At 40.4% G+C, this 17,186-nt stretch overlaps 1 protein-coding gene across 2 annotated transcripts in view; it reads right to left on the reverse strand.

Annotated features, from left to right (window-relative positions):
* Nucleotides 1–17,186, reverse strand: part of CTTNBP2 (cortactin binding protein 2) — a 670,231-nt gene that overhangs the window by 40,389 nt on the left and 612,656 nt on the right. For both annotated transcript variants that reach the window (XM_086919417.1, XM_086919418.1), the window contains one exon: nt 3,614–3,746. In XM_086919417.1, coding sequence (XP_086775543.1) covers nt 3,614–3,746 — 133 coding nt within the window. The remainder of the gene's footprint in view (nt 1–3,613; nt 3,747–17,186) is intronic.

Raw genomic sequence — 17,186 nt, forward strand, 5'->3', positions numbered from 1 at the left:
ACAAAAAAATAATAGAATACATTTTAATAAATTAAACTACACCAACACCAACATGAATAAAATCCAGTCAGTAGAACTGGATCTATGCAGTTTAAAAGCCCGGAGTAAAAGTAGTGCCAAAAAGCACAAATTGTCAACTGGGGGTATCTAGTTGCGCTGACTGGGAAAAAATTAACACAAGATCAGGCAGACCATGATGGAGTGTGGACTGGGGGTAGGACAGAGTTTGGCCCGCCGGAAAGTATACATGTAGTGCTTGGGTTGAGCTGCAAAGGTCCTTCATTGTGCTCTGTGGAGTTTGCTTGCTGTATTGGTTCCGATGGGGCTGTCGATCAGGAGCTATGATGTGTTGCAATCTGAAGTCCTGGATCAAGTTGCATTGTGCTGTGTCGGTTCTGGTGAGGCCGATGATCAGGGCTGGTGAAGTGCTACAATGCAAGGTCCTGCATCCAGTTGCGCTGGTTCCCATGAGGCCTATGATCTGGAATTTCGAGGCACTGTGATTTTAAGTCCCACGTTGAGTTATGGTGGCTTTGAGGGAACCCTTATTTGGACAAGCAGGAGTACACTCTGGTGTCAGCCAATGATCCAGGACTCGCTCCATCATAGGCCAGTAGCATGGCACAAGTAGGACCAGTTGGATCTGATCAGCTGGGAAGACGAAGGACAGGTCTCTCCAGCTCACAAAGGAGGCCAGCCAAAAAGCCTTTGGAGTCACTCTGCTGGTCCTGGGTTGACAGTAAAATGTCTAGCCTTCCTTCCTGAGGCAGCAGGGCAGTCCCTTCGGCATCAGTGCAGTCCTTTTGGCATCAGGGCAGCAGAGCCGTCCCCCTTCTGATTCTTCCACAAGTCCAGATGGGATCTGATGAGTTGTGCAGGAGTTATATTTTTACCTAGTGACAGCATTTGATGTGAAGGGACTCACTATTACTCCCACATCTGGTTCTACCATTCCAATGTCAATGCTCCAAGACGTCTGAGGTGACAAAAGACTAGTGTCAAGTTCCTTTGTGTGTGCAGGCGGCAAAGCCTTTTTAAAATGTAAGCTGGTCTGGGTACAGCCCCGCCCACAATCATATTAGCAGGAGGGCCTCCCCCCAATCATATTAGCAGGAGGGCCCATCATGTCCACACCTAATCCCATTTTTTGGCACTATCTGGGAGGAAAACTCCAATAGCAGAGCCATGCACAGTCATGTGACTGCGGATGCTGGCAGAAGGCACAAATGGTTAGGATAAAAAAATGCCAACTTCTGAACTTAGCATTTTCAGAAATACGACATAAACCCAACTTTAGAATTAAAGAAGGTATTGAATTATAATTCGTTTGAGTGTAAACATTATTATCCTATCTGCTCCCACACAAAGTGAAAGTTGTGACAGACCTTTCACTGCTTGTATTCCTAGGCCAATGGCCAAGAAGACAACCATGAAACTGTACAGACTTTTGGAACACCAGTGAAGAAGGTATAGGGCAAGTCCTATAGTTTTGAACTTTTTATTAGCTGCTTTAAAAAAATATTCACTGCTATGAATGAGTTACTGTGTATATAGGACAGAATTTTCCAAAGCCTATTTCAATTCAAACACATTCTACATGGAGAATGACTTTATCTTGGCGTCCAGTAAATGTGTACTGTTACTCCCAGTGACTGTGTATGAAAACCACAACTAGCAAATTTTCTTAATTTTGCTTCCATAGATAAATTTTCCTTCAAAAAGGCATCCGTGTTTATTTTCTAAGACCACATGTTCTCTTTGTCAGATTAACTTTATTTTTGTGGCACTGTGATCATTGCATTTTGTGCCAAACTATACTAATATGGGAATGTTAACTTGCTTATGTCTTACCTGTTATATTGAGTTGGTGTTGATTTTCCATGTTCCGCATTCAAGAAAGCCCACACTGCTTGTACAAAATTGCAAGCTAGTTACCCCGCAACAGGAACCTGTTTACTTATGAAGAATCTGATAGTTTTGGTCTTATGGGAGCTCAACCACAGCTCACAAAAATAATGTGGTCCCTCTCCTTCATAGTTTATGAGCCTGGTTTCTTACGATCTAACCTAGTCTACGACCACATAGTCTATAATCTAATTTCAACAACTCAAATAATGTTGGCATTAACTATTTGGTTGCTTTTCAGTCACGGAACGTTGCCTGTAAAAGACATGAAATTACTTGTGCTGGCCTATCATAACATAATGTGCTGGGGAGAAAGTTAGAGTAATGAATCCATGGCACCTATACAATAATATTGGTGTTAGGGACTTGCTGGTCAATCCGTTAGATCTATAAATAGAGAATGTATAAATAGAGAATGTATAAATCGAGAACTAAAGTCTCCTTGAAAGTGAGAAGCTTGACTTCTAATGTAGCATCTTCCTCTTTGAATAATCCAACATAGCATCAGATAAGACCTCATGGCTGCAATTCGAGCCAATTGCATCAATAATATGCTCGATTTCTACTAACAGGGTTGCATCTTTAGAACATGGAAACCTAAACCCAATATTTTCAGATCTGTAGATGATTGAGATATTAACACTAAAATAATGTATGGATCATCAATGCCACTGGACACCAGAAACACATTGGGATAATGCTCAGGTCTTTGAACTAGAGGCTTGTTCATGAATTACTGTTTTATTTTTTTGTGAGCCAAGGTATAGCATTTGACTTTACATCTGTTACAATATAGAATTGTTTTGACTGAACAGAGTTTAAAATGGTCCCCTGGCTAATGGGCTATGCAGAAGCAAAATGGGATTGACAATCAAATAGACAAATGGTTAGAAATGAATGCCTCCTAACCCCTTTATGTATGTATATATGTGTGCATTTTTATGTATGAGTTTTTATTAAATGAGTCTAAGGCAGCTAAAGTTGCCTCTTGACCTAAAAAAAGCAAGTTGCCTACTCACGAAGAGTGAGAACAAGAAAGACCCTGACAAATTTCAGACAGCTTAAACCTGTTTACTGCTGCATTAAAAGTTACTCACTGAGTGAAATTCTTGCTCATTTCCCTAAAATTCTGATGCATATATATGGGCTCCAAATGACAAGAGAAAACTGCAAGTACATATTTACAACAATGTATATTTTACAGCTTCGGTATATATTTATACATTTCTGTGAAAATTACAATTTACAATGCACTTAAAGTGCATTAAAACACTGGAGTGTTGGGAGATCCATTGAAGTCTAAAAAGTGGCTTTGGGCTTATAATGGCTGGTATAGGTCTTCTGCTCCAACAGTCCAATGGTTGTCTTTCAGTTTCTCCCTTTTTAATCCATAACATTCTACATTCAGTGGGAGGAATGTCCTAACAGCCGTATAGCTTTTCTGCCTTTGGTTAAAGAAATGTGTCCCTCATTAAAGGCCCTCGTCCATGGCTTGGCTTTAACAATCAGTATATCCCTTGGCAATGGGCTACAAGTCTATAATATATATCTCTTACAATATATTCCACAAGTTATATCCTTTTCTTTGACCTCTCTAGTTCATAAATTATGCTTTTTCATTTGTTGCACCACAAATGTACACATAAACTGGCCAAAGATCTTCTTCAATAATAGGGAAAAGGATTAACATTTTTTTTTATATCTTCACCTTTCTGATATCGGGCTCCGATTTGCTGAAACACATACTTTGAAGTTCATGTACAAGATCCACCTCATCGTCCGAACCATGTGAAGACTGCTGCTCCAAGTTCAACACTCTTGCCTGGTTATTCTGCCAGTCTCTACAGAAAAAAGCAAGCAGCAAGATGGTGAAATGTAATACATATGTTAACTGTCCATGTAACAGCCAATGCAATAAAACAGTGTATTCAATTTTTTCATGCCAATCAGAAGCAGCAAACTAGAGAACAAATCAGAAGCAAAGGTATTGATATTCTCACAAAACTTGCACGTAAATAGGTCGTAATCTTCTGACAGTAGACGCAAACACAAACAACTTGATCTTCTGATAGCTGCACATACAAACGTCTTGTTTTTTCGGACAATAGATGCATATGGAAAGGGCCTGATATCCTGACAGTAGAGGCAGATACAAAGATCTTGGTCTTCTGACAGGACATGCAATTAAACACACGAAAGATACCAAGGGTCTGAATCAACTGAGTTACTGATTGGAACCTGTGTAGTGTCCCACAGAAAAGACAATACCAAGAGGTTATTGAGGAAATAGACACAGGAGAGAGGAAGGTAAGAAGTAGGGTTCAGAATAAAGAACAAGAAGATAGACCCATCAGCCCACTCAATAGTGGAACTTCGTCATCTGGGTTTTCACGTTGGAAACTGGTGTCCAGTATGCTTCTCCTCAAGAAGAACCTGAGGCTGGCTGCTCTTGGACCCAATGGTTGAACCCTCAACCAAAGAAGATGACAGTATAGAGGCTGAAGGGGCAAGTTGCAGTGCTCAAAAATTGTGAAAAAAGAAAGAAGAAAAGGAAAATAATCCAGGTGATTAAAAATACCTATCTTGACGTCATGAAGAAACTTTATTAGGTTTGTCCATCAAGGTGGTATGATTAAAAGCAGAGTGACAATAGCATGCAAGGAATTGCTATTCACCATGAATGATATCTGGTCAACATGTTTCAGCCCTTATGGGCTTTCGTCAGGACCTATGATGCACTACTGCAACACTTACCACGTGCTGTGATTAATAATTTATAGACATTGTTCAATTCTATGTCTGAATTGGAGTTTTCGCAACTTGTAAGGAACTTTAGAAGAGCCGTGACTCTTTTAAAGTTAGATGAAAGTGTTTTGTTCCTGCACTCACCAACTCAACTAAAATTCCTGTTAAAACAGGCTTCGTGGGAACTATGCTTTCTGACAGATAAGAATACAATACAAGGAAAAGGGGGTTGTGATTTTCTCCTTAATTCATATGTCATTAAGAGGGCCCAACCCTATGCTATATGGAATTTGCCCCATGGCATTCGAAGATTATGGTTCCTTTTACGCTATGACTTATTACCTTTAAATGTACTTTTATCCAAATGGTATGGATCGTCTCAAATGTGTAATCTCTGTAATCGGAGTATACAGGACCGTATGCATGTCTTGCTGATTTGCCCTGCACTCCGTACATTGCGCCTCAAATGGTTAAAACCTATATGCCTCCGTTTAGGTATTTCTAATGTGAATATCTTTGTTCAATCCTTATATTGGCCTCCGAATGAAATGTTCTGCTTCCACATTTTTAATTTTTTTTTAAGGTTTTTTAGCTATTTATTAATATGTTATTGGAGTGGTCTGACCTGGCTTTTTGTTGTATTTCTGTCAATGGATGGTATTTGATTTAAATGTGTTTATTGAATATTATGCTTTTATTTGTACTTGTTTTTGAATTTGTAGTATGTATTTTATGTGGCCCTCGTTGAGAGCCAAAACATAATAAAATAAAATTGAATTGAATTGTGTACCTTCTCCTGTGAATATAGTGAAAAACACAAAAAAATCACAAAGAAATGATTGAGTTGTCCTAGACATCTATCATATATTTATACAATGGTTTTCATTAATTGGTTTTCACATTGTGTTTTTGTTTTCAACTCACCCAAATGTTAGGGAGGAAGCGCCTCACCTCACCTGGCACTCGCTCAGGATAAAGGAGGCCACGCACTACAAATTAAAATATTTGGTTAGTTCATCTTATGATTCGGACTGGAAAATCCAAAACCTTCCTATGTGACACAACTCTGCAGCGCGAATAGCTACGGGTTGGATGACACCTTGAAATAAGTGACAGAACGCTATGTTGTTGTTGTGGTATTACAATTCCAAAGAAGGTTGGGCTTTTGCTCATCCTAGGTTGACCATTTTAGAAAGTGGTGTAATGAACTCTATTCTTGCAGAAGATGGTTTAAGCAAAAAAAGAGTGTTTTGTATTTATAATTGAAACAGGAAATAACCATATCTAAAAGGATTTTCTAGAAATGCAGATAATTTTCTAGCTGGCAGAGTCCTAATGTTAACCTTACTTAGTGTGCAAAAGGTTAGTATTGCAAAAACAGTAAGAAGTATATCAGAGAGTATAAGTATTCTTTATTCTGTAAACAAGGGAAAAGAGACTAACTCCCTGTCTACAGTTGAATATAGTAAGAACCAGGTATCCATCGCATCACAGAACACACTTACCTCTCCGTCGTTGCCTCGGTTTTGAAGCTGAGCCGAGGGGGAGGTGGTGTGGCTGTGCGATGTTAGAGAATTTGTACATTTCAAACGGACCGGAGAGGGAGCTGTCTTAATGCGGCTCAATGATAGGCTCATACTGAAGTAGATAATTGTCTCGCTATAGGTCAAACGTAATCCATCGTGACGCCTTTGGCTCCGATTAACAACCGGATACATACACACAAAGGAGAAAGGAGAATGACGAGGCTCTGCGCATGTGTCGGCTTGCGGACCGCTACGGGAGCATGTTTTAGATATGGCCTGCACTGGTGATTGGTCCGTTTCGAGCGGAAACAGAAGTACAACAAGTGTCTGTTCTGTTGGCACAAATCGATAGAGGAAACAGCAGATGTGCGCATGCGTCTACTCGACAGGTGCTAGCGGACCGCTATGAAGGCAGGTGTTTAATAAGGCCTACATCTGTGATTGGCTTGCCAGATGGAGTAAGGGGGAGGAGCCGGAAATGCAACCGGCGTCTGTTTGATTTGCGCAAATATCTGTTGAAAACACGCTAACATTTGTACTACGTGTTAAAAAAGGAGGAAAGAGTATTAGATACCGTATCTCTGTAAAATATAGTCAAAATATGTGAAGAGATATTTATAATGTGAGTGCGAGCACACCCTATTTTCACATTAAAAAAAGCCCAGCAAAGCTATGCTGCGCTTATGACAGGGTGGCCGACCATGCAGTTTGAGGCCGGAAAACATGTCCCGAAATCCTACAATGTTAATGTTATTACATGGTGTCTTTAGCTTTTAGTCAGCTGATGTGGCTATGTTGTGACAGTTATAGAAAATCTAAAGGCAAAGTGGGCTCCCTGCTGCTCTGTGCCAGAACTGGTGGATGAGGTGGTATGCAGCTTCCTGTGATGGTATTCGCTAGCGGACATGTGCCTGTCTATGGTTTGAGTGGTGTCCATATAAACCACCATATTGTAGATTTCAATATAAGCGTGGAATTTTTTTTTTAATATACTATCAATTTAGATCTGGAGCTGTTATATCATACTGAATAAACCCATGTGTATTATGAAGAACAGGGAAGTGATTATCTGTTTAGGCTTGTATGGGTTGCCGTGTAACAAGGAACTTACCCTTTACACCTCAGAGATACGTTGACAATTGCAGATCATACTCCCAAAGATTTGTCAACAAAGAGTAGAGCGAAACTTATGTTACGTTCAAGTCAGTACAGGCGGCAGAGGGCTGTTGCGCACAGAGATATTCAGGGCTTATAACTGCATCCATGGGATGTCATCATTCAACCCTTCCGTGCCGCTTTTTAATCTATACACCCATTTTTGTTCTTTCCTCAGTAGAAACTGTGAGACATCCGTAACATGTTGGGGTATGTAGGGTTGTTCCAAAACTAGCCACTCTAAATCATCTGCATGGTGTTTTTTGGTGAGAAAGTGAGACGTGAGCCGAGTCGCTTGCTTGTTGCGCCTGATTGTGCTCTTGTGCTCCTGTATGCGTAGTTTGATTTTTCTTGTTGTCATCCCTATGTATCTCAAACTGCATGGGCAGGTGATCAAATAAATAACTTTCTCACTATTACAGTTGGTGTGGCGTTTGAGCAACCAAGGTAGAGTTGTGCCAATGTCTACTGATAGGGTCTTTTTAGTCTGGGGGCACACCGAGCAGTTCCCACACGGGTGGTGTCCTTGAACTGGAGGGAGATTCCACAAAGTAGATGTGGGTTCTTCCATGGTGTGTCGAGGTCTGGTATTACCAGTTTGTCTCTTAAGTTTGTACTTCTCTTGCATGAGAACAGTGGCAAGGGAATACTGTCGCCAGAACTGTTCAGAATCCGCCATTTCTGTCTTATGATTTTCTGAATCTTGGAAGATGAGGTATTGAAAGTGGTGACACGTGCCAGTCTGTTTAGAGGCGGTTTCTCAACTGGAGGTTCTAAGAGTGCCTCAGGATGGTTGTTTGCAGCTCGTTTGAGGGACTTGGTGACCAAAGAACCAGGATACAGACTTGTTTTCAATTTCTGTGATAGATCTTTTGCCTGGGATTGAAAATCTGTTCTTTCAGAGCAATTCCTACGAACCCTGAGGAACTGACCAAATGGGAGGTTCTCTCGAAGGGAACGAGGGTGGTGACTATCAAATCTCAGCAAAGAGTTGCGTGCCATGGGTTTACGATATAGAGAGCTTGCTAAATGACCTCCTTGTGGGAAGATCAATAGGTCCAGAAATGGAAGTTTGGTTTTACTGTAGTCTAGAGTAAACCTTAGATAAGGATTTTGACTGTTCAACCATATTTGGAAAGACAGTAAGGATTGTTCATCTCCACGCCAGACCACCAGAATATCATCAATGTACCTTTTCCACATCACCAATTGGTGATGATGTGGATTGTTGTGATTCAGGACATGTTGGGTTTCAAAGTGGTGGACATAAAGATTCGCCAGACTAGGCGCAAATTTACTACCCATAGATGTCCCTGATATCTGTAGGTACAGGGAATCCTCAAAGGCAAAAAAAATTTCTGTCATCGCAATTCTTGCTAGTTCCATTATGAAATGAATCGGTGTAATACCATCAAGAGAAAAAGTCTCTAGAAGCTCTTGTACTGTTTGTAGGGTGTCCAATTGAGGTATACATGTATATAACGATTCCACATCCAGGCTTGCCAGTATGTCAGAATCGGTATCAAACTGAACCTCAGGTAGTACACGTAAGATATCTTTAGTGCCTTGGAGGTATGATGGCATAGTTTTTACAAGAGGACTAAGAAAAACGTCTACAAATGATGATAAGGGTTCTAAGAGAGACCCTATGCCCGAGATTATTGGACGACCTGGAGATGGTCTGGTTGGTTTATGAATCTTGGGCAATGTGTAGAAGTACGGGGTAATTGGATATGTAGTGATCAGGAAGGTGGCCTCTTGTGACGTGATCCAACCCTCCGTACTGGCTTCTTCTACTAGGTGTTTAATTTCATTTGTGAGTCTCGCAGTTGGATTTTCATCTAGGGGTGTGTAGAAATGGGTATTCCCTAGTTGTCTCAGGCATTCAGTCCGATAAGAGGTGGTATCTTGGATGACTATAGCACCCCCCTTGTCAGCTGGTTTTATCACAATATTCGTGTCTCTTGACAGGGTTTCGAGTGCATTCCTCTCAGTTCTGGAAAGATTCTGATAATCACCTTGTCTGCAGAAATCAAGGGATTTGATCTCATGTAGCACTGCTGCCTCGAAGGCATCCACTTTGGATGGCACCTGTTGAAGCAGAGGCATGAAAGTGGACTTAACCTTAAGCCCTTTGTTCGTATCTGTGATTGGTATATCATGATCTTTATCTTTGAAAAAGAAGTGTAGCCTTACTGTTCTGAAAAATCTTTCTATTCCCCCTCGTAGTTGAAAAGAGTCTCTACTGTTAGTGGGAACGAAGCCGAGCCCTTTGTTCAGTTCCTCCTGTTCGCTGGAGGTCAAAGCTCGAGTGCTAAGATTAACTACAAGGTCTTCATTCAACTGTGGTCTGGAATTCATTGTCCTCGCTTGCTGCGGGTCATTGGTGGTTCTTGATTGTCTGACCAGTGTACTTGACCTTGACCTTGGCCTCTCCGTCTCCCTCGATTCCAGCCCCGGCCCTGTCCTAAAAAAGCCTGGCTGTCAAAGTATTGAGGCTGCATTGGATAATGGGACATAGGTGGAGGAAATTGGGGATATCCCCATGGGGCAGGAGGCCACCATGGTCCAGGTTGGTACATATTACCGTGCCCATTAAATCTCCGATTTGGTCGACTATTGCGACCTTTTCCTCTCCACTGATTAGTACCGCTGTTGTCTGAGTCAGAAGACTCGGAATCAGAAGATGTGGTATAGGTGGACCCATATGTGTATTTTTGTTTGTTGGAATCAGCAGGGGTATAATTATCACTTGTATACGGATACACTTTTTCATGCGAGAATTTCGCTCGATCCTTCTTGAATTTCTCTATTTTAGCAAAGAAAATCGGATCTTTATACTCTTTGTTTGCCTTGTTGGAGTCTTCTTGCTGTTTCTCAAACTTTTTAGTTGACAGTGTAGTTTTAATTTGCCCTTCTAGAACTTGTATTTCTACTAGAATAGCATCTGCAATTCTTTTTGCAGTTGTGATGATTAGAATGAGCCACTCTGCCAGCTAAAAAATTGCCTGCATTTCTAGAAAATCCTTTTAGATATGGTTATTTCCTGTTTCAATTATAAATACAAAACACTCTTTTTTTGCTTAAACCACCTTCTGCAAGAATAGAGTTCATTACGCCACTTTCTAAAATGGTCAACCTAGGATGAGCAAAAGCCCAACCTTCTTTGGAATTGTAATACCACAACAACAACATAGCGTTCTGTCACTTATTTCAAGGTGTCATCCAACCCGTAGCTATTCACGCTGCAGAGTTGTGTCACATAGGAAGGTTTTGGATTTTCCAGTCCGAATCATAAGATGAACTAACCAAATATTTTAATTTGTAGTGCGTGGCCTCCTTTATCCTGAGCGAGTGCCAGGTGAGGCGCTTCCTCCCTAACATTTGGGTGAGTTGAAAACAAAAACACAATGTGAAAACCAATTAATGAAAACCATTGTATAAATATATGATAGATGTCTAGGACAACTCAATCATTTCTTTGTGATTTTCTTTGTGTTTTTCACTATATTCACAGGAGAAGGTACACCAATTCAGACATAGAATTGAACAATGTCTATAAATTATTAATCACAGCACGTGGTAAGTGTTGCAGTAGTGCATCATAGGTCCTGACGAAAGCCCATAAGGGCTGAAACATGTTGACCAGATATCATTCATGGTGAATAGCAATTCCTTGCATGCTATTGTCACTCTGCTTTTAATCATACCACCTTGATGGACAAACCTAATAAAGTTTCTTCATGACATCAAGATAGGTATTTTTAATCACCTGGATTATTTTCCTTTTCTTCTTTCTTTTTTCACAATTTTTGAGCACTGCAACTTGCCCCTTCAGCCTCTATACTGTCATCTTCTTTGGTTGAGGGTTCAACCATTGGGTCCAAGAGCAGCCAACCTCAGGTTCTTCTTGAGGAGAAGCATATTGGACACCAGTTTCCAACGTGAAATCCCAGATGACGAAGTTCCACTATTGAGTGGGCTGATGGGTATATCTTCTTGTTCTTTATTCTGAACCCTACTTCTTACCTTCCTCTCTCCTGTGTCTATTTCCTCAATAACCTCTTGGTATTGTCTTGTCTGTGGGACACTACACAGGTTCCAATCAGTAACTCAGTTGATTCAGACCCTTGGTATCTTTCGTGTGTTTAATTGTCTAGTTGGGGGACAAGGTACAAGCAGGTCTATAAAAATACTCTCCCCTAAGGCCCCCCATCATCCTCTGTTTTTCTGTAAGGACATGCAATTATTCTTTCAGCTGATGCAGACAGAACCATCCTGATCTTCTGACAGTAGAAGCAAATACTTAGGTAAAGCTATCCTGATAGTAAATGAAGATACAAATGCTTCATATTCTGACAGCAGCTGCAGATGTATGTTGAAAGAGAAGCAGTACAAGATATCGAGTTCCGGATGTACAAAGAGACAGGTTGCAAATAGCTGACATAAATTGTGCAGTGAGTATGTGCGACCTGTCCCTGATAGAACAATTCAACCAATCTACTAATAGGTCATGTCACAAAATCACCAATCTCGGGGGACAGCAGAACAACACTCCTAATGAATGTGAATTAAGCCAGTCTTTGTATTTGTTACTCCATGTTATAGGCTCCGAACACAGGGAGGGTGTCCTTGAAGGAAGAGCGGGCCCTTATTGCTGTGTTTGAATTGCCAATAAGGAAACTTTTTTTAAGTACTCATGTTCCTCGAAGGAATTGGCCCTTCTTTTTAAAAAACATGTTTCCCATATTGGAACATTTTGAGTGGACCGTGAATAGTTCTCTGGACCTCTGCCTGCTCCTCCTGAGCTAATCTGAAGCGATTCCAAAACAGGAACATGTCCACAAGGGGCAGCTTCTCCATTGTGAATGCGTTACCACCTCCTCTGAGGAGTCGACAACTTATCACTGCTTTATCAAAGCAGATGCAACCACAAACTACTGATACATCTCATTGCAATAAACAGTTGACACACCCCTCATACACCCATTCCTAATTGTAATTCAGAAGGAGCTGGTAAACCCATTTTGAGATGCATAAAAGCTTTACTGAATGGCAAAATAAGTTTTGTAGATAGCAGAAAAGCAGTATGCACAATCACTGTGATTTGGTGAATCACAGGTCTTGCAAACAATACATTGCGTTGTTTATGAGACTCTATATGCAGAATGATTTATTGGTTTATCGCCCTACCTGGGATGAATATTTTCCCAATTAGTGCCAGGTAACATGTTTTCCATGCAGTTAGAGGTGTTAGTTTCATCACAGGATTCCCAGACTCTTAATCAGATTGGTTCGCTCCCTGTGATAGCATATGTACCTTCTAGGCGCTAAAATCTGTTTGTCATCATCTACATTCTCAACAATTCATCATTAATTACAGTTAATCGTAAACATTATTACCTACATGTAAAACTTGTAAATCTATTAATTATTTCATTATTGTAACTTATAACACTAAAATCCACACTGGGGTACCCACAGCAATAAAAAGTTATGCAGAGGAAATTCTCTTCTTAACAGATTTTGGGAGAATTTGAGTTTTCTACTAATTTCACAACATTGCAGGCTCAGGAAACAGTATTTGTTTTTCATAGAAAGACAAAATGCATTTTGTCGACCTCTGATTGAATAAATATGACAGTCAACCATTGTTGTTGACAGACATTTAGCTTGTGGTATCAAAAAGTTGTGAAAAATGGTTTTAGTCACTCGACCAATGCATATGCAAAAACTTCTTTCCTGAGCACCTTTTTACCCCACCATAGAAAGGATGCCAAATCAAAACCTTTTAAACCCTCTGTGAAGGACAGGTGATAGGGATGTGTTGTCATATTTTTAAAATATTGACACATATTGAGTAGTGTTCAATCTAGTAATATTAGCTCGAGCCCCAGCAGTGGTGCGTTCACTTTTATAATCCTCTACTGCTCCTTTCCAGACTGTTGGCGAGTCTGAACAATTTGTATATGCATTAAAAAAGCTACTTGCCACCATTCACCTTTCGCCATTTATATATTTCCTTATGGAAGGTAACCATGGAGTCTAGCCATGTGCGTTTTTAGGTTTAAAGACCTTTTGCTAAAATGTGCAAAATATATAGTTACTTATAAGGACTTTCAGTCGGCACTCGTCATCCTCTGATCTTTTATTGTGTCATTCAAATGTTTCTTCCACCCAGTACTGCACACAGCATGGGGCACTGGGTGAGTCCACTTCAGCTATTGACAAGCTTCGCTGCGAGTGATGGCATTCTTCTGTTTCAAGCGCGCATCAACACACAAAGTAGTTTCCTGCAGTGCCAAGGACTACTATGTTAGTGTGTGCCTTTAGAGGCGAACAAAAACTATTGTGTTCTTTTTAGATTGACTTGAGCCTAACAGCTTCCCCCAGCAATAATGTTTTTCAAAAACCATGACGAGACTATGGAAAACAAGCACAGACAAAGCCAAAATTCTGGCAGCCGATGCCAGATGTTTAAGCTTTGTCAATGCTTGTACTTTTATAGCACTCTTCATAAAATAAAGGTGTATCAGCACAGTAGTTGCTCCTAAATCTGTTTCAACTCACAGGGCAGGGACTGTGCAGGAACTTGCTCTGTTTTTGTGTATTCCATAATGCAATGAGCATTAGGTAGATAGGCAAGTAACTTGAGCCGACTTCACATTCGGAGCCCTAACACTTTCATTAGCGTGTGGTGAGGCTGCAGCGTAGTGTAACTGAAGGCATGCTGTGACAGCCATGAGAACCTGCAGACGAAAAGTGTGCCTCAGAAGCTTCCTTTATTTAATATTATTTTTTGTCCATGTCCGTAATCAGGCCTGTAATACCCAGGGTCATGAAAAAGATTTTGGGAGTCCTGAGAAATACATACTTTAGGGGCTCCTGTTGAGGACAACTTTGCATGTTGTTACTCCTTTTCTGCACATTGAAGCCCCCGGTGTCAAACTACATTGATAAACACGTTTAAGTTTGACTTGAGACGGAGAAACAGATGTGAGAGAGAGTCACCCGGGGCCCTTTGTAAGGTTGGGCACTGGGCAACAAAACCTCGCGAAATGTTCAAGACACGGAATTACAATACAAATATGTTTTTTTGCTAATACTTGTATTTAAGCGATGTTTAATCACTTTTACAAGACAATTCTGGATAGAAGAGACATCGTTTTCCCTATTACCGGCCATACATTTAGCGTACCTTATATTGTAACTAAAGAATAGCCTAACACGCATTTAGAAGTGTTTTCCGCTCTTCCTAACTTTTTTTTGCTACAATTACTGATTAAAAACATTAATATAAGAATATCTAATTATTTTCTTGTTTAACTCTAAATATTTTATTGTTCACATGGTAAAACATAATTAATATATAATACAAGAAAACATATTTTCAGCGTCTACATTAGAGCATTGCCGTCCTTAGAAACAACACATTTCGTTCGGCTCAAATCCTTTTGATATTTTTCAAAACTGAAAAGCAACCACGAGATGGCAGTCGTTCCACATCATACCGTTTCTCCTTTCATCACAGTCTGCATCAATGGAAGTCCGCATGCAAGTCCAGTTCATTTTCATCCCACCCTAATATTTGACCCGGTCATGTTAACAAAAACAATAATGTCAACCATGATTTGAAATAAATTAAACTTAAAGCTTCCTCAGCAACTGTGAGTTACTCGTCTGTGTACAAGTATAAATACTCTTTACTCTGGAATAATAGAACCTCTCTAGATCATTGGTTCTTAACCTTTTGACTTCGGTGGCCCCCCCAATTTACTGGAAGCCGGGGACCTCCATTGAGTCAAATGGAATCTGCAGCTCAAGACTAAGTGAGCAGTTTCGATGATTTGAACCACACAGAAGTAAGCTAACAGACAGAAACACGCATGTATCAAATAAATACACAAATTACTGAATACTTTAATTAATTCACAGCCAAATATAAAAACAAAATCTGAATTATAATTTTTTATGGGAAAGTTGGCGCTTTTTTAAATTCAGTTGAGCCCCCTATCACCATTCCATACTCCGTATAGGGGACTGGCACTGGTCCCACAAATCAATCTGAAATTACATTTTAGCCTCAAATTTGAAATTTCTTAACATTTACAGAACGTTTTGAAATCTTCAATTTTACATTTGGCTTCTTTATATACATGCACTTCATTAACGTGTCAATGATAGTTTATTTTCTAAGTAGTCGCCGGCCCCCTGAGTAGATTTCGTGGTCCCCTCGCCACAGGTCACTGCTCCATATTCATTATTGGAAACAGTTCTAAGCCAATCACACAGCTCAGAGCTTTGCATTAAAATTGGCCAATGTTTATTTACAGGCAATTTGGAGTCAATGCATCTGCACCTAAGCAACGAATAAGATGAATTTTAGTGTCCTTAGGGGCTTTAAGTCTACGCTCATCTAGTGACTTTTCTTGCAAGCTTATGTCCCAAGTGCAATCACCTCAGTTTCAACCACTTTCTGAATGGGGAAATTCCATTCTTGATGCAGAGGATAAGAACCATGTTCACATCACACAATCTTTTTCTGTGGGTTTCCTGATTGTTTATGCTGAGAATGATGAAAGATTAACCACAATCACATCATGATGACAGCATAGAAGTGAACGATTAACTTTGTTTACTCTTGTGGAAGTTGCACAATGCACATTGATCTAAATATCATAATGGGCGTTTAATATTTCCTCATTCCTGGTGATGAGTTCCAAATAATTATACACTGAAGTGCCTTCAACATACGACTCGGTGTGAGGCTAGTTAGTGGATTTGTGGTTCGATGTCACCACTAAGGGATACCTTGATTACCCCTCATATTCACTAGGGATGGACAATAAATTCTGCTCTGCCCACAGAGTTGGCAGAGTTTTGGCCACTCCGCCTCATGCCTGTAACATGGACTTCCAGTCAAATTCCGCCAACAGCTGAGTGGCTGAGTTTTTCTTGTGCACAGCATGGTTTTTGAGTGCCTAGAGGGCACTGGGCGATATTTTCCCAGCGTGTGTGGTTGCAACAGTTCATGGTGAGAAGGACGCCGCTCGAGTGGAACATCTACTAAAGAGGCAGCAAACGCAATTCGAGAAGCAGTGCCCATGAACACAAGCTCATTTATGCATGTTTTAGTGCGCATGTGTACTTCTAATGCGTCCTGACGAAGGGTGGGAACACCTCTCTCTCTCTCTCTCTCTCTCTCTCTCTCTCTCTCTCTCTCTCTCTCTCTCTCTCTCTCTCTCTCTCTCTCTCATTATTGCTGAGATTTAGAGACTCGATAGGAACTCTTGTTAGGTCAATAGGGAAATGCAACATCTCAATATGTGACATGAAGTCACCCGTGGCATTTCACTTTTTTCATGCAGTGCATAACATTAATCAAATACCGCGCCAAAGTAATTGAAACTATCAAACATTACAGAGGTGACAGTTAAAGGATTGCATCACATTGAGAGACGTTTTGGATACAATCTAGACATACTACCGCCAGAAGGATTGAATGATAGCGTTGACTGTTAGTGCTACTTATAACACGAACTACTAATGAAACAGAAAAAGCACAGATGAAGAGAAGTGGAAAGTAAGAATAGACATACCCACATCATGTGTTTTTATAACCAAAACTGGGCGGCCTAGCTAAAGCACCGCACATAACCCATTAGTGATTAGACCACGTGGTAATAAAGACCCCTATTCAGTGCAGGTAGCACTGCAGAAACATGTGAAAGAAACTAAGGTGAGGTCTTACTGAAGAGTCTGTAACACAATCCATGCACTACATGATCAAAATATGTCTTGTTGAGACTACGGTACGTGTATAACATGCATAACCTTACAATTCATTTTTTATGT

The sequence above is a fragment of the Lissotriton vulgaris genome, chromosome 1_1, assembly GCF_964263255.1.
Source record: "Lissotriton vulgaris chromosome 1_1, aLisVul1.2, whole genome shotgun sequence".
NCBI classification, from domain to species: Eukaryota; Metazoa; Chordata; class Amphibia; order Caudata; family Salamandridae; genus Lissotriton; species Lissotriton vulgaris.